Genomic DNA, 19,947 nt, shown 5'->3' with positions numbered 1-19,947 from the left:
GTCATGAAGAATCAAACATAACCGAAATGACTGATCAACACCATATGTAAGGTACTGTGACAGAGGCAATGAATTAAAAAAAAAATCAGTCAATCCTCTAGGAACTTCTAATCCAGGCAGGACAATGGCATGTACTTAAGTAGCACGATAAAGTACAATGTGAAAGTTATGTAAGGTACAGAAATGCTATGAGATTTCAGAGGTAGGAGGAATCATTTCTGGGTTTGGGGGCAGAGATATTAATAGTGACTTCTCTTTTCACTCTTAGATCACATAGACTATGGTTGATAACTTGTGGGTTCTCCCACATTTGCCATTACTAGTTGGAATTGATTAGCTTAAATGTGACTTCCTTCCAGAAATCTTTCCCAGTTTTCTTGGTCTTGGTGTTCATCCTCTCTCTATAGATCACTGGGTACTTGGACTTATTTTGCATCTATCTTGTCTACTCTTTCATCAACATGTTTTTATCCTTACAGCAAGTTAGCTCCTTCAAGTCAGGGACCGTCTCACTCGTATATTTATATACTCCATGCCTAGGAAGAACACTGCCAAGAATATAGAAGGCATTAAAAACTTATTAATTATTCTGCTAATTAATTATTCCTTTTCCATATAAAAGTGATGCTACAAGCCAAAGGGCATGCCATCTGAATAATTTTTTCTAGTAGTGTTGATGGACTTGTCCTGATCTATCTTACTTATCTCTAGCCAGATAATCATTAACAACAGCTGGCATTTATATAACACTTTAAGGTTCACAAACTATGTTGCATACATTATATCATCTGATCATTTTAACAACCTTGGGAGGTAAGTACTATAGGATTATAGTCATTTTACTGATTAAGAAATTGAGGCTGGGAGAGAATTCTGGGAAGATGGTGGAGTAGGTCTGAAAATTCCAAGCTCTCAAGATTTCCTTCCACAAAAGAGCTAAAATAGCACCTTAGGGAGAACAAAGTATGGGTGGAAATAAATAAGAACAGGGACATATCCTGGGTCCTCCTGGGACAATTTGAGAAGATGGGAAGAAAAATCCCAGGGCAAAGTGTAGTCCCAATGAAGAGTAAAGACCTCCAAGTTAGGTTCTGTTTTAACAATAAGTGGCAAGTCCTGGGGGTTGGTGTAAGAGGCTGCATCACCCCAGTCACCAGAACTTTTACCTCCAGGATAGTGAGGGGAATTGGGTGCTTGAGCCTGGGAAGATTGAGGGAACCTCTGCGGATATGGAACACCACAGCCAGCTGTGCTGCACAGAGCACTGGGGGCAAAAAGGAACCAGCACATGCCTAGTGAGTACAGAAGAAGTGGGGCAGAAGGCCCCTGGCTGTGGGCACTTACAGGAGGTTGTAATTTGGCTTTGACTCCAGGCTAGAGCGGAGAACTGAAGATCTGGGGCAAGAGGCACCATTTCCTACACTCCAGGGATAGAGGTTATCATAAAAATTAATCTATTACTACAAAAAATGCACAGGCAAAGGAGAAAGAATCCAACCAAAGCTATTATGGGAATAGAGATGACCAGAGTTCATCTTCATAGGAGGCTATTGAAGTAAAGAATCCCCCCAAAAGTAATATCAAATGGACACCTGCCCAAAAAAGAATTCATAGAAGATCTTAAAAAAGACTCTGAAAATCAAATGACAGAGATGGAGGAAAAACTAAGAAAAAAAAAGAATAATCCAAGAAAAACAAAAAGGGTATGAAAGGAAAGACAACCAATTAGAAAAGGAGATCCAGGTCTTAAGGAAGAAAATAACACCTTGAAAATTAGGATTGGGCAAAGTAGGGTGGCTAGGTTGTGTAGTGAATGGAGCACTGGCCCTGGAGTCAGGACCTGAGTTCAAATCCTGCCTCAGACACGTGACATAAAACTAGTCTTGTGACCTTGGGCAAGTCACTTAACTCCAATTGCCCTTCCAAAAAGCAAAAAAAAAAAGAATCAGGCAAAGTGAAGCCAGTGAAATTATGAGAGATCAAGAGATGATCAAACAAAATATGAATAATGAAAAAATAGAGGAGAAAGTGAAACATAAGAAAAACAAGAGATTTAGAGAATAGATCAAGAAGAGAAAATATAAAAATAATAAGACTTAGTGAAATTTATGATCAAAAAAAGAATCTTGATTCAATAATACAAGAAACAATTAAAGAAAAATTTCCTGAAGCATTAGAACAAGGAAGGAAAGTAGAAATAGAAAAAAAAATCCATCGATCACCACTTAAAAGAGATCTTATGAGGAAAACTCATAGTCAAATTCTGAAACCCCCAGCTCAAGGAAAAACTAGTAAAAGCATCAAGATTAAAACAATTTAAATATAATGGTGCCACAATTAGAATTACACAAGACCTAGAAGCAGAGACATTAAAGGACAGCAGGTCTTAGAACACAACATATCGAGGAGCAAAAGAACTGGGGCTCTGGACAAAAATATCATACCCTGCAAAATTAAGGATTTTCCTGAATGAAAAAAAATGGACATTCGATAAACTCTCAGATTTTCAAGACTGTTAAATAAAATCCTGAAATTAATAGAATATTCAACATACACAAATCAAGAGAATTATAAGGCACATAACAAAGACTGATGGTAAGGGATCCATAAAGACAGACTATTTTTAAATATGTAAAATGCAAAATGTATGTCTAAGATTCTTATCAATAATTGGGTAGCTCATAAGAAAGATTGGGGTAAACTGGGTATGATATGAATTTAAAAAGTAAAACCATTTAGGAACAACTTAAAAGAGTAATTATTTTATATAAATGAGGTGCAAGAGGAAGAATTGATACTGAGGAATTAGATGGGGGAGGAGGGCTGGTAGTTCTGGTAACCTACTTTCATCAGGAATGGGTTTAGGAGGGAACAATACATATATATTTAGAAGAATATAAAATTCTTTTAAATTCAGAAGAAATAAAATGGTAGGGGCATAGGGAGGGAGGAGAGGACAAGGAAGAGATCTTTAGAGGGGAGGGCGAGGGAATAGGTAAAATAGGGGTATAGAATGGTATTTAGATTTATGGGAATGGGAAGATAGGGGAGGGAACCTTGGAGGGGGGGTAGGCAAGTCACAGGAGGGCAAGGTAGTGGGAGAAGTAGAGGAGGCTGAAGGGAAAGGAAACAAAAGATATGCATATATATATAAATAAAGATCAGGAGTAGAAAAGCTTTGGGAAAGTATATGTTTATATAAGTACGTATATGTGTATATGTGTATGTACATATCTATAGCTATAGAGAAATCTATCTAAACTTTATTGTAGTCTTCTGGGGCGGCTTGGGAGGAGGGAAGAAAAGAACAAAGTAAAAAAGTGCACAGCAGAGAACAAAATCTCACAAGGAAGCAAAAAAATGATGGACAATTCTCAATGCAACATGTATTATTTATCATAGAGGCTTTCTTGAAATGAAAATCTATCGTTATATATTTTTAATCCTCTCTTACATTCTGCTATGCACAAGACATGCTTTTATTTTCTTTCTAATTTTGGATTTAAGTTCCAGTATTCAGGTTTTTGATATGTTTCTGTTTCTTATCTCTATTCTTTATTTGTGCTCTGGCATTTGAGTCTAAAATAAAATTCTGGAAAAAAAAAAGGAATTGAGGCTGAGAAGTTAAGTGATTAGCCCATGATGACTTAGCTAGTAAGTACCAGGATTTAAAACCAGCTCTCTCTTGACCCCAAGTTGCCACTATTATGAAGACTTGCCAGGGTTAAGGGTACGGAATAAAGCAACCTAGCTTTAGAGAGGCAGAATGGTATGGTGGAAATACACTGGATGTGCAATCAGAGGATATGGCTTTGTATCCCAGCTCTGCTCCTCACTTCCTGTATCACCAATGCAAGTCACTATCTCTCCAGACCTCAATTTCTTCATCTGTAAAATGAAGGGATTGTAGAAGATAACCTCTAGAGCTTCCTTCTGGTTCTTGGTTTTGTGGAATTCTGTGAGTTCAGTGCTTCCATCAACTGAGTTTAACTTAGTATAAAGATTTTCCTAGAAGGACACGAGCCCCTTTTCAGACTCAAAGTTGTTGTTGAGTGATTTTTCATTCATGTCCAACTCTTCATGACCCCATTGGGCGTTTTCTTGGCAAAAATATTGGAGTGGTTTGTCATTTCCTTCTCTAGTTCATTTTTACAGATAAGGAAACTGAGGCAAATAAGGGTAAGTGATTTGCCCAAGGTCACACAGTTCATAAGTGTCTGAGGCCAGATTTGAACTCAGGAAGATAAGTCCTCTTGACTCCAGGCCTGTCATTCTGTCCACTGTGTCACCTGGCTGCCCGAAGACTCAAAAGTAGTGAAATTAAACACTGGCTTATATGGAAGGTACTACAGATACAAACTTAGTTTTTAAACACTTAGAACCTGCTGGATCAAACATGCTAAAAATGCAATCTTTTTTCCACCCGGTTTTTATCAATTCACTCATCTAAATGAAGTGGTTTAGGTTAGATCAGGCTTATCAAACTAATTCTGGGCTAGGAATTGTTGGCATCTGTAAAAGCTGGTCTACTATAGAACTACAGTGCACAGATGTTCAGTGGCTGATGTGATTTTTTGAGTCAGTCAGCTCAAACATTCTTTCATTTAGTCAGTGCACATCTCTTCCCTCTTCCTTGCCCAAATGTTTCAGTGTATGTGGGTTTGACTCTAGGATCTGGACTTTTGATCCCAACAAGGGTCAATAGGCCAATATGTTCTCTAGTAAACAGACTTACCATTTTGGGGGCATGCCAAAAACTATATGGGCATTCTAATTAAGTAGGGAGAGCCCTAACCAGGTAATGGAACAAGAAATCATACGAAAGTCACACCCGGTTGGGACATCTTCCTTCATATTCTGTATTTAGCTATCAATGGCATAGTTATCAAAGGACGCGGGTCTTCAGTGTTCATGACCTGTGCATAGATTTTAAATGTTTTTATTTTTTCTTTAAGCACTAGTCAGAAAGACAAAGATTGATTAGATTGTTTTTTTTTAAACTATGAAAATCTATTTCTATTGTTGGGGATAGGCAGATTTTACCTTAGTGCCTTCTCTTTGTGTCTGAGTTTGATATCATTGATGATATTTACAATTTGCAACTCAGAACAGCATGTGTTGATTTCATATATTTTGATTCATTAAAAAAATCAGTTATTTTAATTTTCTTTTTCTAAGATAAATTTTATAGTTACAACAGAACAGAATTATACCTTGATGACATTATATACATTAACTGATCGTAGACACTTGTGAAATTGCAATTGCTGGGAAGAGAGCCATCTAAAAATTTACATGTGGGGAGAGGGGAAGGATATTTTTGTTCTACTCTGTTAGGAAGACAATATTAATCAAAGATAATGTATATACATTTTTTTCATAAAATATATCTTCTACATATTTTCTTAAGCAATATGTTTTGAGAAACTGAAGTATTTACTAGAATAAATATATACATTTTAGTCATTTTGGTCAGTAATATGTTTATAAAAAATTAAATCCAATTACCATATTGGACTAACCATGTTTTCCTCAAATTTGGCTCGCACAAAAACTCAAGTGTAGCCTATAATGATGCTCTTAGCAACAAATAAAAATGGCAATAATGAAGAAAATGGTAATGATAACAAATGAAATATCTTTATTTGAATAGAAAGCAATGTAAATCAATTAATAACGAAAAATTATTTTACATGGCAATTTTGTTCTAATTGTTTTTTAAGAGAATACCTGTATTTTTTCTCTTTCAAACAGGTCTTATTTTTGGTAAGCAGACTATATTCAGTCTAATAAGGTACTTCAGTAATGTCAAGATAAGCCACTTAGGCTACTAAGAAAGGCACTATGCTTGCTTATTTTAGTACCTCAACAATTTCTCATTTTAGAAAGAAAGCAGGCAAGGTAGAAATTAAAATATTGCTAAAGAGTATCAATTAGTTTTCTCAATTTTCACAAGTAATCTATAAAAGACCCTATGAGAATTCCATAAGAATGGGTTACTAACAGAATGCACGAACAACTATAACTCTAAAGAGGTGACTTGAATGTGTTGTTTCAAAGACTATATAGTTTAAATCAGTTAATACATATTTAAGTTTTAAATTACAATGATAAAAATACCTTTCTATAGAATTTTAAGAATAAAAGGGCAATAAACCCCCTCAAATTAAGTCTAAAAATCCAGTTTCTGGATATTAAAAAATGTCATTGATTGGTCCCCCAAATGGATGTTCAGAAAAGCCTACAGCAAGCTTAAATTCTTGCTATGGGCATGCATAGTTGGTTAACAAGCTTATTTCTGGCTTATTGCTTCATTATAATAAAATGTACTCAAAATAAGAGTTTTGAGGTGCGCTGAGAACTCAAAACAGAAAAAATGACATCACTGGGGTGGGTGCTTTTGCTGTTTTACATAATCAAATGAAGCTATAGTGAACTTCTATAAATGACAATCTTTGATAATATTTATCTAGAATGAAGAAATTCTTGCCTGAGAGCCAGGACCAGTCCTAAGCCTTATTTACCCTTCTCTGTGAAGTGAGATTACTCTGAATACTGTCATTACAAGTCAGGTAATAATTTTTCTAACAATAGGCTTCTGGGGTTACAGTTTTTATAAGGGAACCCCTAAAAGTTAAGGATAAAAGCAGACAGAAACATGAACAGAGAACAAGCAATTTCAGAGGGCATGATCAAAAGGTAATATCTGGAATCCTAAAGCCCAAGAGTATACCAGGGCATAAAAGAGGCAGTTTGCCTCAAATAACACTCATCTAAGAAACGGGCTATCTTTTATTCCTTATAACTTTTTCTTGTTTAATAATGAATCACATTATAGATCTTAGCATTTGTTGAAAAAGGTCCTATATCTCTTACCTACAATTTTTTAAAAAGAAAATGAGTTAAATGCTTTATGTTTCTTAAAGGAAAAAACAAACAAACAAGATTTTTCTCCCTTATACACGACTATGAAAGAATTCTACTGTTTCAAATGATGGGCAATACTTAAAATAATCTTAAAATTTCACTAAATGTATAGTTTTTTCCTACCTCAGGGAAGAATCATAGATGAAGAGCTAGAAGGGACTTTCATTTAGTATGAAATGAAAACTCCTCAATTTTACAGATGAAAAAACAGGAACCCAGAGAAATTAAGTCACTTGCCCAAGTTCATATAGCTATATGTAAGGTGGCTGGGATTGAAACATTGGACCCCTGACTCTGAACTCAATACTCTTCCCAATGTACTAGGGTGCCTTCCAATGTGTCATAGTATAGCCCTGCCTCCACAAACTCTTTCAATGACATCTGATATAGGTGGAATTGACTTTTCTTGAAGGCTAGGCTAACAGAATGTGTCTTCTGGCAGGTTCAACCAAGCTGGAAAGACTCTAGATATGGCCCTAGCAACAGACTATGTCTACTTTTTGAGCAATAGTTAGATCTAATCCAATAAATGTCTATTAAGTTCCTGCTATGGACAGGGCACTGTGCTAAGAGCCAGGGATATGATTAATAAAAACAGTCTCTGCCCTCAAGGAGCTTGCAATCTAATGGATGGAGACAACACAGAAAAGGAGGACAACATACAGAAGTATAGAGAAGTTGGTAGACTACTAGGCAGCCTACTTGGTGGTAATTTCTTTGGTTGTGGAAAGCCATAAAATGATGAGAAATTAAAAAAAACAGCTCTCAGTTTTGTGTTGTCCTTTCCACTTCTGCAGTGATTGTCAAAGGTTGCTAAAAATCATCGTTTTTAGATTGTACATAAATGTTAACTTAGCTGTTGGATTCTAAGTGTGAGATCCTTGTCCAGGGACTGAGTGGATAAACTATGAGAGCAACTAAAAGACAATATATCTTTTTAATTGGACTAAAATAATTAAATTTATTGACTTGTGCAATAAGCTTTGCATGAATTATACCACTACAAATCACATCAATACATTATCATTACAAAATAAACCAGAAGACAAGAAGTTGCAACTAAATGGAAGGATGAGTCCCACATTCCACTTTAAGAAGCAAATAAGAGAGTTAGCAATAAGAAGCATTGTTTTAGGCAATACTTGGTAGTAAGGATTTGCAAGAAGTCTACCAGGAAGACAATTAAAGTTTATGGGCCAACATTTGCTGCAGAGGGAGAAAAAAAGAGAAATTCAACAAAGAACTAAACAAAATGCTCCAAGTAAAATCACCATATAATTCAATACTTATTAACTCCAATGCTAAGACATGTATAGGAGAGGATGGCAAAAAAATGTGTTGGAAAATATGGTTCAGGATGAAGAAATGAGAGCAAAAGGCTTGGAAATTACATATATATATACACACATATATACACACACATAAGATATGTTTTATGCCAATATATGACGTGTACTTTATATCATGTATACTTTCTTTTAGGAAAGAGTAAGGAGTCACTGGACAAGGTAAACATTAAATAAAATCACAAAACATGGAATAAATTATATGTTAACAGATGGAAAATGACTGGTTACCACAGTGGGATTCATTTCCCATATAGATAGATATATAGTCAGGTCATCATCTTGTTAGAGCAAAGATCAAAATCAGTATGAAATTGGAAGAATAAAAATGACAAGAAGTTATGGCATGCAAATAAAACATTATCTATTTAAACAGTCATATATGTTAGAAAATGGAAAATGGATAAAAGAACAAATATTGATTGTAGATCAAAATTTTCTAAAAAAGTTCATCTGGCAGATTTCAGTCATCATGACAAGGAGATTAAAAACACCTAGAAACCACCTCAGTCAAAAAACAACTTGCTTTCCTTGTCAACTGGAGAGAGATGTTAGTCAAGGACACCAGTTGTTTATAGCATAAAATCAATTGTAAAATCTCATAGGGGAGGATGTTGTATGATTATGAGTAGTACTGCCTCATAAAATATCAGAGGTGGAGAATAAACAAGTTAAAATAAAATGGTGAGAGATAGATATAATTAAGCTAGATCATTAGGGATGAAACTAGAAGGTCAAAGAATAGACAAAAAAAAGGAATAATTCCATCACAATGTATATACAAAAACTCTCAATCAGTGAGAGAGGAGCCAGCACCCTAACATCACAGACTCAGATGTGGCATATGAGGAAACAGAAATGCCACTAAAGAAAAGGTGGGAAGAGCAGCTAGACTAGACCAAACCTATAAATAGAAATTTCTTGATGGAGGTCACACAATTTTGAGGATATTGACAACAGATTTTTGAGATTCATTTTATCTACATGCAATAAATATCTATTAGGTACTGCTGTGTGTCCAGCACTGTGTAAAAAATGACAAAAAGGAAGACTAAGCTATAAGGATAGTCCAGGCAAGGAGTGATAAACACCTGTACTGGGATAGAAGCTCTAAGTGGGAAGAAAGGGAAGGATTTGAGACATGTTATAGAGATAGAATCAACAAACCAAATTCTTTTTTTTTCTATCCCCTCCTCCAATCTTCTCTCTCCCATATTTTCTCTCATACCCCTTTCAAGTTTTCCAGTGGATCTCTATGCCTCAGTGCCTGTATATCTTATTTCCCAATCACATGTAAAATAGTATTAATAATAGTGTACATATATATATATGTATACATATATATTTGAATATTTGATTTTAAAACTCTGAATTCCAGATTCATTCCCTTCCTTCCTTCCTTGTCTCCCACCCTTACTGGGAAGATAAGCAGTTCAGTATAGGTTGTACATGTGTGGCTAATGCAAAACAATAACATAGTAGATATATTGTAAAAGACTGACTATATTTCCCTCCCTCCTATCCCACCTCCCACTTGTTCTATTCTCTACTTTGATCCCATCCCTTTTCAAAAGTGGATGCTCCCAACTTCCCTTCTCCCCAACCTGCCCTCCCTTCCATCATCCCCACTCTCATCCCCTTCCCCCCTACTCTCCTGGAGGGTGATACCCTATTTAGTGTGTATTTCATTCCCTCCTCAAGCCAAATTTAATGGGAATAAGGCTGACCCATTCCCTTTTGCCTTCCTATTCTTCCCCTCCATTGTAACCCTTTTCCCTTGCCTCTTCTATATCAGATAGTTTACCCCATTCTGTCTCTCCCCATCTCCTCTCATTATATTCCTCTCTCACCTCTTAATTTCACCTTTTAAGTATCATCCTTTCCTGTTAAATTGGTCCTGTGCCCTCTATCTATGTATACCTGTAAACATATATACACACATTCACATATGTATTCATATGCCCATATATCCTCATATATAGACATATATATTTCTATTCCCTTCAACTACTGAGAAAACTTTCATCAGTTACAATTATTGTTTTTCCATGTAGAAATGTTAATAGTTCAACTTTGATAAGTTCCTTATGATTTCTTTTCCCTGTTTACCTTCTCATGCTTCTCTTGCTTCTTGTACTTGAATGTCAAATTTTCTATTCAACTTTTCAGCAAGAATGCTTGAAAGTCCTCTATTCCACTGAATGACCATATTTTCCCCTGAAACATGATACTTAGTTTTGTTGGGTAGGTGAATCTTGGTTTTAATCCCAGCTCCTTTGCCCTCCAGAATATCATATTCCAAGCCCTTCGATCCCTCAGTATAGAAGCTGCCAGATCCTGCCTGGGTTATCCTGATTGTGTTTCCACAATATTCAAATTGTTTCTTCTTGGCTGCTTGTAATATTCTCTCCTTAATCTGTGAATTTCAGAACCTGGTGCTTGGTCCCCCTACACTCTGCAGGCCAGGAGCTGAAGCCGCCACGTGGCACTGGCTAGCTGTGCCCACATCTCAGCGGCTTCTCGCCCCGGGGGCAAAAGCCATGCACTCCCACTTACTGGGTCCCAAAGTCCAGACTGCACTGACCTCTCACTTTGTCCTTCGCATCTATGTGTTGATAAATCTGGAAACTGCCACAGCTGCTGCTGATCTGGAGTCCCTTTCCCCGGAGGCTGGTCAGGCCCGCCCTGGGGCTAAAGCCTTGGGGTGGGGCTGGGCTTGGCTCCCAGAGCACTGCACTGGCCAATTCCTGCCGGCCTGCGGGGCTGTCTTCCGAAGAGGTTAGCTTTTCTGTGTCATTTTGTGGGTTCTGCAGCTCCAAAGTTTGTTTAGAGTCCCCTTTTTACATGGATTGGGGAAGGTGGAAGCAGGAGCAGCGGGGAGGTCTTGGCTTCTACTCCACAATCTTGATTCTGCCCCTCAACAAATCAAATTCTTACCAAAAAAAATGATTACCCCAAAAAAGGTGACTGAGAAAATATCTATTAACACATATATACTTCCCCATCTCTATAAAATATTTATGAGAATAATTGACAGCTGTGTTCAGAGAATTTCTGATGAAGGTATGAGAAAGAACTAAGAAATCTTTCACTTTTCTACAATGACACAACTGAATGTAAGGTAAAGCAAATGCAGGACCCCACTGTGCCTATTATTTGTTGATGATTAAAAAATATGACCTGATAGAGCAAAATTCTACCTTATAAGGTCTTCCTTCAGTAAAGTTCTCTCTCTCTCTCATATCAAAATCATGTAAAAACATAAGTGATTTTGCTTGACAGTTCTCTGATTGTAAATATCCAGTGAGGGAGAAAGCTGGGACCTCTGTGCTCACCAAAGGCTTCCTCCATGGTCATAGTTTAGTACAGAGACCAAATGAAAGTGGACTCCAGATTAGATGATGAGGTTTTCCACATGTTCTTGTTAGCAGATGATAGTAATTTTTATCAAGTCCCAGAGTAATGCAGAACTTTCCAAGTGAGATCCATAATCACTCAAAAGACTTTTGCCTAATTATATACATAAGAAAGTACAAAAGTACTCTCTAAACCAGGATAAGCAGCTATTGTGCAGAACTCTGAGATCTGTCAGACTGATGACAAGGGTGGGCAATCTATGAGAGATGGGATAGTTTGTCTAAAAGCATTACAGTTTAATGATCTTATCACCATGATTGGTTAATATTTGCTATCTATTAGTCATTGCAACTAGTCTAATGTATTGATCATTAGGTGAACACCTTTACTTGTTGGTAGTGTATTGTATCTGTAGCTAGGTGGCAGAGTGGATAGAACAATGGGCCTACTACAGTCAGGAAGACTGGAGTTCAAAACTAGTCTCAGTTAATAGCTGTTTGATCTGAGGCAAGTCACTTAACCTCTGCCTCAGTCTGTTCAACTGTAAAATAGTGACAATAACAGCACCTACTCTGCAGAGCTGCTGTGAGGATCGGATGAGATACTATCTGTAAAGTCCTCGGCACAGTGCCTGGCACACAGCAGGCACTACGTAAAAGCTAGCTATTATTGTTATTATCACCACCACTACCACCACCACCATCAGATCTTTCTTCACTGTGGCAGATCACATCTGACGACCTAAAAGGCTATGTTTTAACCCCTGTCTATACTGCCAAGCAGGGGTGGTCTGTACAATCCAGGCCTGGGCAGCCAGACTGTTTACACATCCTATACTTAGGAGCAAGTTCTGGCAGGAATCTGCCATTGCTGCTGTCTGGTGGACTATACAGGGAGAGAGAAATAACTCGAAACTTCCAATCACCAGGTCAGTTCCTGATGACAGGAAATTTGGTTTTGCTCCTGGAAATGGCCTGGGCCTCAGTGCTTGTTAATGAGTACTCAGAAGCAGGCTACTTCTGCTGAGAGCAATAAGAAGGGCTCCCACTTGGATTGGGGTGTACTGAAACATATCCCCATCTTCCCCTGCTTAATGAGGAAAGGTGGCTGCTGGCAGTAAGGTTTTGTCACTGGCAGCTATCTACCCATAAAAATTTTATATCCCTTTATAAGGATATTTCCTCCACCTATGTACTTTGAGATTGTGCAAGCTGTTTTATGAGATTTCACACCCAACTGTAGATGAGCTATTATTATGGCCACAAACCCTCTCAATTTACTAGTAACTTGCGGTTTCTAGATTAATTTGGTCATTGGTACAAATATATAAAGTGGGCATTTGAGTTACTTGCCAGGATCCCTGGACTTCTAATATAGGAAAGCCCAAGAAGAGGGGAAAGTGATCAGAAGCTGCCCATCCAGGAAGCAGCTCTCTCCAATACAGGGATATCACTATAAAAGTGATATCATTCCCCAGTTCTTTGGGGGTGTTCTGTGACTAAGAGCTCAAGAATATTCTTGCACAGACCAATAAACATAACTTTATTCAGAGTCACACGCACAAAGGAAAAGGCACCTATGGAGCTGGACTCCCCAGAACTGTACTATTCTTCTACTTAGAGCTTTATCCGACTCTCCCGCTTTTCCTTCAGGTAAACAAACCCATCTCCAAATTCACTGTATAGAAGCCCTTTTAAGAATAACAAGCCCAGAAACCTGGGCCGTGCCTGCTTTCATAAGTCTCCTACAGGCAGCCTCAGGGTAAATAAGGTGATACGTTTATGAGGGCTACAGTCCTCAGCTGCTTTCTTTCTGATATGGTTTACAATGTCAGTCTGTACAGCATTTGAACACCCCATAGGACCAATCCTGTAACAGTAGGAACCCAGAAGAATATTCCATATGGCAAGACTGTATAGCAAGAGATGAAAATAGTATTTCACTCTCTATTCAACAGTAATAGGCAGGAATATTTGCAAATATCAAGGATGAGTTAAAGTAAAATATTTAATAGTAGTGGACTCAAGTTTAAGAATATTATTACTATTATACTCCAAGTGAGTTCAACATCAAGCAAGTTCTAAATCACAATCTTTTCTTTCTGAAATTATTAACAATTTTGGCATATAAGAATCTCTGAATGCTATTTTTTTCAATATTTTTTATAAATATATAATTATATATTAATTGAAATTGTGGTAACTTTTACACATTTAATGTATGTTGTTATGTTATATTTGTTCTCTAAATTTCTCTTTTGTAAGAAGATATAAAACCAGATACTATATAATAATACAGGAGAGTCACTTGCGATACTTGAATGCTGCAACTATACATTTATTCAGTTAAGTCAAAAAACATTTCATGACATTTATAGCTAAAAAGTAATTATGAATGCTTCAAACATTATTAATCCAGGGGGTCACCATTAATTTTACCCCTGGGAATAATAAACTCTGAATGAGATTTAGTTGTAGAAAATACCTTCTACAATCAAGGTCCCAGTGAGGAAATTATGAGGAACTCGCACGACCACTTAGGATTTCCCTCTGTGTATACAGTAAGGTCAGAGGATACAATTATGACTTGGAAAAAAAAAAACTATTATTTTATATATTTTTTCAATATACTTATTTTTTAGGATTAAAAAGGAGAGTACAGGTTAAGGTTAAGGTTAGGTTAGCCCTAACTTTAACCCTAGATTAATTTCTAACACTAACCCTGGAAATATACAGATGTTTTTAGGAATAGATGTGGGTTTGCCTTTAATTCTGAATGTTTTTCTATTGTCGTTCTCCTTGATCTTTCTGTAGCCTTTGACATTGGGAACCTACTTTCTTTTCTAGGTTTTTGGGACACCACTTGGTTTTGGTTCTTCTCCTACTTATCTGACTGCTCCCTCTCAGTCTCCTTTGCTGGACTCTTATCCAGGACACACCTTCTAACCACAGCTGTCCCACAGGGCTCTGTCCTAGGCTAACTTCTCTTCTCCCTCTATACTACTTCACTTGGTGATCTTATCAACTCCCATGAACTTAATTACCATCTCTCTGCTGCTGAATTTCAAATCTATCTATCCGGTCCCAACCTCTCTGGTGACCCCTTGATTTCACAACTCCAATTGCCTTTCAGGTACTGTGAACTGGATCTCCAATAAATATCTTAAACTGAACATGTCCAAAATGGGACTCATTTTTCTCCATAAATCCTCTCCCCACTCCTGCCTTCCCTATTTCTGTAGAGGACAACACAATCCTCCCTTAGGTTTGGAAGCCAGGGATTACCCTCAACTCCTCCCTATTTCTCACTCCCCATGTCCAACTTGTTTCCAAGTCCTGTCAATTTTAAATATCTTTTGAATATGATCCCTTCATTTCTATTACACTACTACCACCCTGGTGTGGGCCCTTATCTAGTGGGATTTGGATGGCAAAATGAGATGGCCCCTAATGAACAGAGTTGAAGTCCTACCTAGACATCAAGTATTTTATCTTTGGTAATGAGATGTTTTCTAACAGTTGTTAATATATTGTAATAATTTGGACACTAAGAGCATTACACAGAAATGAATAATCAGTTTTCACAGAGGACTTATTTTCAGAACCAGACTCTGTTTGCATGCTAAAATATATTGTTCACAGTTAATTCACCTCCTCACACTTGGACTATTTCAATAGCCTGCTGGTGGACCTACCTGCCTTAAGTCTCTCTGCACTCCAATGCATCCTCATTTCAGCCTCTAAAGTGATTTTCCTAATGCACATGTCTGACCATGTCACACTTCCTTACTCAATAAACTCCAGTGGTTCCCTATTGCCTCTGGGATCAAATACAAAATGTTCTGTTTGGCTTTCAAAGCCCTTCATACCCTAGCTACCTCTTACTTTTTCAGTCTTCTTACATACCTTAGTACCCTACACTTACCCTTCATTGCAGTAACACTGGCCTCCTGGATGTTTCACAATCAAGACATTCCATCACTCAGCTCTGGGCTAGTTCCCATGCCCTGAATGCTCTCTCTACTCACTTCCATCTACTACATTCCCTGACTTCTTTTAAGTTGCACCTAATATCCCATCTTCTACAAACCTTTCCCATCCCTTCTTTATCAAAATGTCTTCTGTCTGATATTTTTTTCCCATTTATTCTATATATAGCTTGTCTGCACATATTAGTTTGCTTGTTGTCTCTCCTATTAGACTGCAAGTTCCTTGAAGGCAGAGTTTATCTTTGGACTCCTTTTGTACCCTCAGGGCTAAGCACAGTCCTAGCACATAGTGAGTATTTAATAATTGTTTATTGACTGACTGAATTCCTATCTAAAAATCTATTAAAAAACATGTCATCACATGGATTCACGTACTGTGAAAGAAGAAAAATGAAACACAAACACTAATAAAGGCCAATGTAATGCATGGTGTATGTATAGCGTACTTTGACATTTACAAAGCACTTCACATTTAGCATCTACTACTAAAAACAATCTTCTGAAAGGGTTATTTTATCCTTTGTGCAAATGTTATCATCTCCACTTTACAAATGAGGAAACTGAGGGTCCAAAGAGGCAAAGTCACTTATCTAAGGCCACATAATTAGCATATGCATAAATCAGGCCTCAAACTCAGGTCTTCTCTCTCCAAGTTCAGTGTTCTCTTCCCTCTACTGTACCATTCTGCATAAACTCCCTGATGAAGCTGATTCAGGCTGCCAGAGACCATGGAATGGTGTAATATTCAGAGCGTTTGTAGCAAAATGAAGGGATAAAAAAGAAATGTGGAAAGAGTTTCACTGATAGGTATATGACTATAAATGGATGAATATTAATAAGATATTTGTATTATGTATATGTGTGGATGACTACGTAAATAAGCATGAGGATGATCATGGAAAACTGTGTGTGAGAGGAACTCTAGAAGAAATAGCAAAAATAAATGTGAAAATTGTTTCACTAATAGGCATGTGAGTATGTGTGTATATAGAGTGTTGTAGATACAGGCGTGAAGATGCTTGCACATGGTCATTCTGTTTCTGAATGAAGGTGAAGTTCTATAGTATTAAAAAAAAAGCAGGGGGGGGGGGCGGCAGCTAAGTGGCATAGTGAATAGAGCACGGGCCCTGGAGTCAGGAGGTCCTGAGTTCAAATCCGGTCTCAGACACTTAACACAAAAACTAGCTGTGTGACCTTGGGCAAGTCACTTAACCCCAATTGCTTTCCAAAAAGCAAAAAAAATAATAATAATAATAAAAAGCAGGGGTGGGAGTCAATTGACTACAGCCCTAATTCTGTATATGCCATCATTCTAATTATTAGTGTACCCACGGGCAAGCTACTTAAGTGCTGTGGGCCTCAGTTTTCTCATCTTCTAAGTGAAGATAATCCTTGCCCTACACAATTTGTAAAGGTGTCATACAGCTAAAATAATACCTTAGAACCATATAGTTTTAAAAGAAGTTTTACACATCTCAATGTATTTAACCTTTGTAACAGCCCTGTGACTTCACATACTGTTTGGTTGTTGTCCTTTGTTCTCAAAGAGGATCAAAATGATGTCACTATGTTTGGGTCAATGTATGGCATGTCTGTCTCTGGCTGATCAGAACAATATGAGCTCAGAAGGCTGTACCACCACCCTGGCCATGAGACCCCAGAAATGAATTACTGTCTTTCTACTTTACAGATGTGGCTGGCAGGTTAAATGTTTATTTCAAAATCAGTTTTAGGAAAGTCACAGAATGCTAGGGCCAGAAGGAACTTTGGAAGTCTCACCCTACTCATTTCACAGAGAATATGAGAGAAGTGAAGCAATGTGCTCAAGATCACATAAGTCAGTGTCAGAACTAATACTAGAACCCTGGACCATGCCCTTTACAGTATAACACGGTGCTACACAGTCTGTGGAAGGGAAAGTTCTCTAAGACTCTTTCTAGCTATTATCCTATTATCCAAAGATCTTGCTTTGTAACTAAGTGAGCAGGGTTAGAGGAAGAAGAAGAAATCTTAGAGCACCAGCAGCTCCTTGCTCCTTTGTAATGTAGAAAAGTATCGGTGAACTTCCCAGGCCCTTGAGTATATATTCCATTTTCCTCTGGGATACTTTGATGTGAGCTATTTAAAATTACTTTACTTCACTAGGCATTTTTAAAAGCCCAAATAAATTGGCTATGTGGTGTAACAGAATTCAACTCAATATCTCTGAACCTAGATTTAAGTATGTTTCTCAAATAAATGCCATTCCTATGATACAAAGCTTTGCACTGAGTGCTGAAACAACCTCATGATGAGATTATAACTAATAATCAGAGAATCATTTAGTCTAGGTCAGAAATGGAAAAAAATGATGAGGTCACATCTATGAGGTTTGCTTAAGTCCCTACTTCAGTTGTTTTTTTTTAAAGCTTGACCACTGCTACTGCTCCCTTTTGTGGCAGTCTTAACAACTCCATGATTAGGAAGTTTCCCCCTTACATTAGGTATTTTCTTTTACTTATTTTCATCCATTACTCCTAGTTCCCATCTTAGGTCACCTCTCAAAAATCTTCTCTCCTTGGTTCCTATACCCTTCAATTACTTGAAGATTATTATCATCGTTGGTTGTTTCCCTTTTCTTCCTTAAACTCATTCCATTGCATCAACCTCTTAGTCATAATTTGGCCAAACTATGAATTTTATATTTTTAATCTTTCCTTATAATCTTTTCCTCAATTTCATGAACGATTTAGGTCCTCTTCCCAGTGATCCTAGGCTTGTCTAAATCTCCATCTGGGCTCTGGCATAGCTGTCTATGCGTCTCTTCCTAAGTCAGGTCTCCTTTTGCAACAGAAGCATAGACTTTTAATTTTATTTTTCGCTATTCAATGAAAAGAATATTAAACTGTGCCCAGTGCAGGAAATAAACTGTCCCCATGTAAAAAAGATGTATCACACTCACAAACAGCATCCCAATTGTGAGTTTAGGAGGGAGAGGACATAGTCCTGCTATATAAATCAAAGCATTTACAATCACAAAGGTAGCAGAACAACTGTAGTCATATATGAAAGAACTTGTTCTCATCAACACATTAAGATCTTGTATAATGAATAATTATTAACTGGATCAAGAAAGGGAAAGAAAGTCATATCAGTTAATAATGTGGAAAAATGATCTTATGAAGCAGTAGGTCCTATTCTATGAGAGTTACCTCAATATAAAAATTTTCTCCTAAAGAGGGGAGAAACAAAGGCTTCCCAAAGTGCCAGGTTAAGAGGCAAGTCCCCAGATGGACTTAAAAATAATACCATTATTTAGGTGGGTGAATTACCAGGCCTTTAATGTTCAACAAAAAAAGTGCCTGGTCTAAACTTGAGAGGTGTACAGCTTGAGTACCCTTTAGCTTAGTTTGAATATGGTCAAGAAAAAAAATCTTTTCTTTTTCCAGTATAAAAGTCTATCACTTGGGAATAGGACATTTGACAGGAGTGATTATCTCCAATCTGATTTATTTTAGAATATAAAGCATCTCAGGCAATATTTGGATACATATAATTTTGGGGGAAAACACCCTATAAAACTAAGCTTTGAGAAACAGAAAATTTGAGCCTCACAAAAAACATAATTTGTAATTGAAAGAAAATAATATTTAAAAGAAAAAAAACTTTTTTGTCCTTCCAAAAAGAGACAAAAATGACTAAGTTTTTTTCCCAAGAGAATTATGCCACTTTTATACAAGAAAATTACAGTCGCCACAAATTGCTCTCAACAATTCCAGCGCTTCTTCATTTGACCACTTGAAAATCAAAGTTCTTTCAGATTATAAATATAACTTTTTATAACTCTGTTATTACGTACTGTGAATGGGGAAACGGGGCCAATCTTGTGGCCATAGCGTCGAATGGCCTCTCTGATGTGGCTGGGCTGGATGGCATCGCTTTGAGTCTCGATACCACAGGCTGCCGTGCTCTGCAACAGAAAAACACCGAAAATGTTACTAAATCAAAAACACACAACAGACCTACAGTGCATAAAATATGAAAATAAACCTTTATCAAATGGACCACTTTTTTCCCCCCGAGGACACACATCATTGCTGCCACACACCATACCCCCCCCCAAAGTTCCATTAACAAATCAAAGATGACTTTTATATGACCTCTTCCTAACAGACCCACCAAAAGCTATTTTTATGCTCTTAATATTTCACCTAGGACCAAATGTCAAAGTGCAGAAGAATGAACAGCAGCCACTTGCACTCAGATGAAAAAGTATCACTGGAGGCCTGCTGAGAGAGCCACAGGAAATGGCTTTTTAAACATTTTAAACTTTTGTTATTGTAATGATAG

The 19,947-nt window shown here is 37.2% G+C and overlaps 1 protein-coding gene across 9 annotated transcripts in view; it reads right to left on the bottom strand.

The window, feature by feature from the left end:
- The window catches only part of SUPT3H (SPT3 homolog, SAGA and STAGA complex component), a 677,491-nt gene that overhangs the window by 94,261 nt on the left and 563,283 nt on the right, over nucleotides 1-19,947 (bottom strand). For all 9 annotated transcript variants that reach the window (XM_069065839.1, XM_069065837.1, XM_069065836.1 and 6 more), the window contains one exon: nucleotides 19,457-19,567. In XM_069065839.1, the coding sequence (XP_068921940.1) occupies nucleotides 19,457-19,567 (111 nt within the window). The remainder of the gene's footprint in view (nucleotides 1-19,456; nucleotides 19,568-19,947) is intronic.

The sequence above is a fragment of the Petaurus breviceps genome, unplaced genomic scaffold (genome assembly GCF_028583685.1).
Source record: "Petaurus breviceps papuanus isolate PSGF00001 unplaced genomic scaffold, PetGlider_PUasm1.0 90701, whole genome shotgun sequence".
NCBI lineage: Eukaryota > Metazoa > Chordata > Mammalia > Diprotodontia > Petauridae > Petaurus > Petaurus breviceps.
Note: the sequence above shows the minus strand (reverse complement) of the source record. Positions and strands in the feature narration are given on the sequence as shown.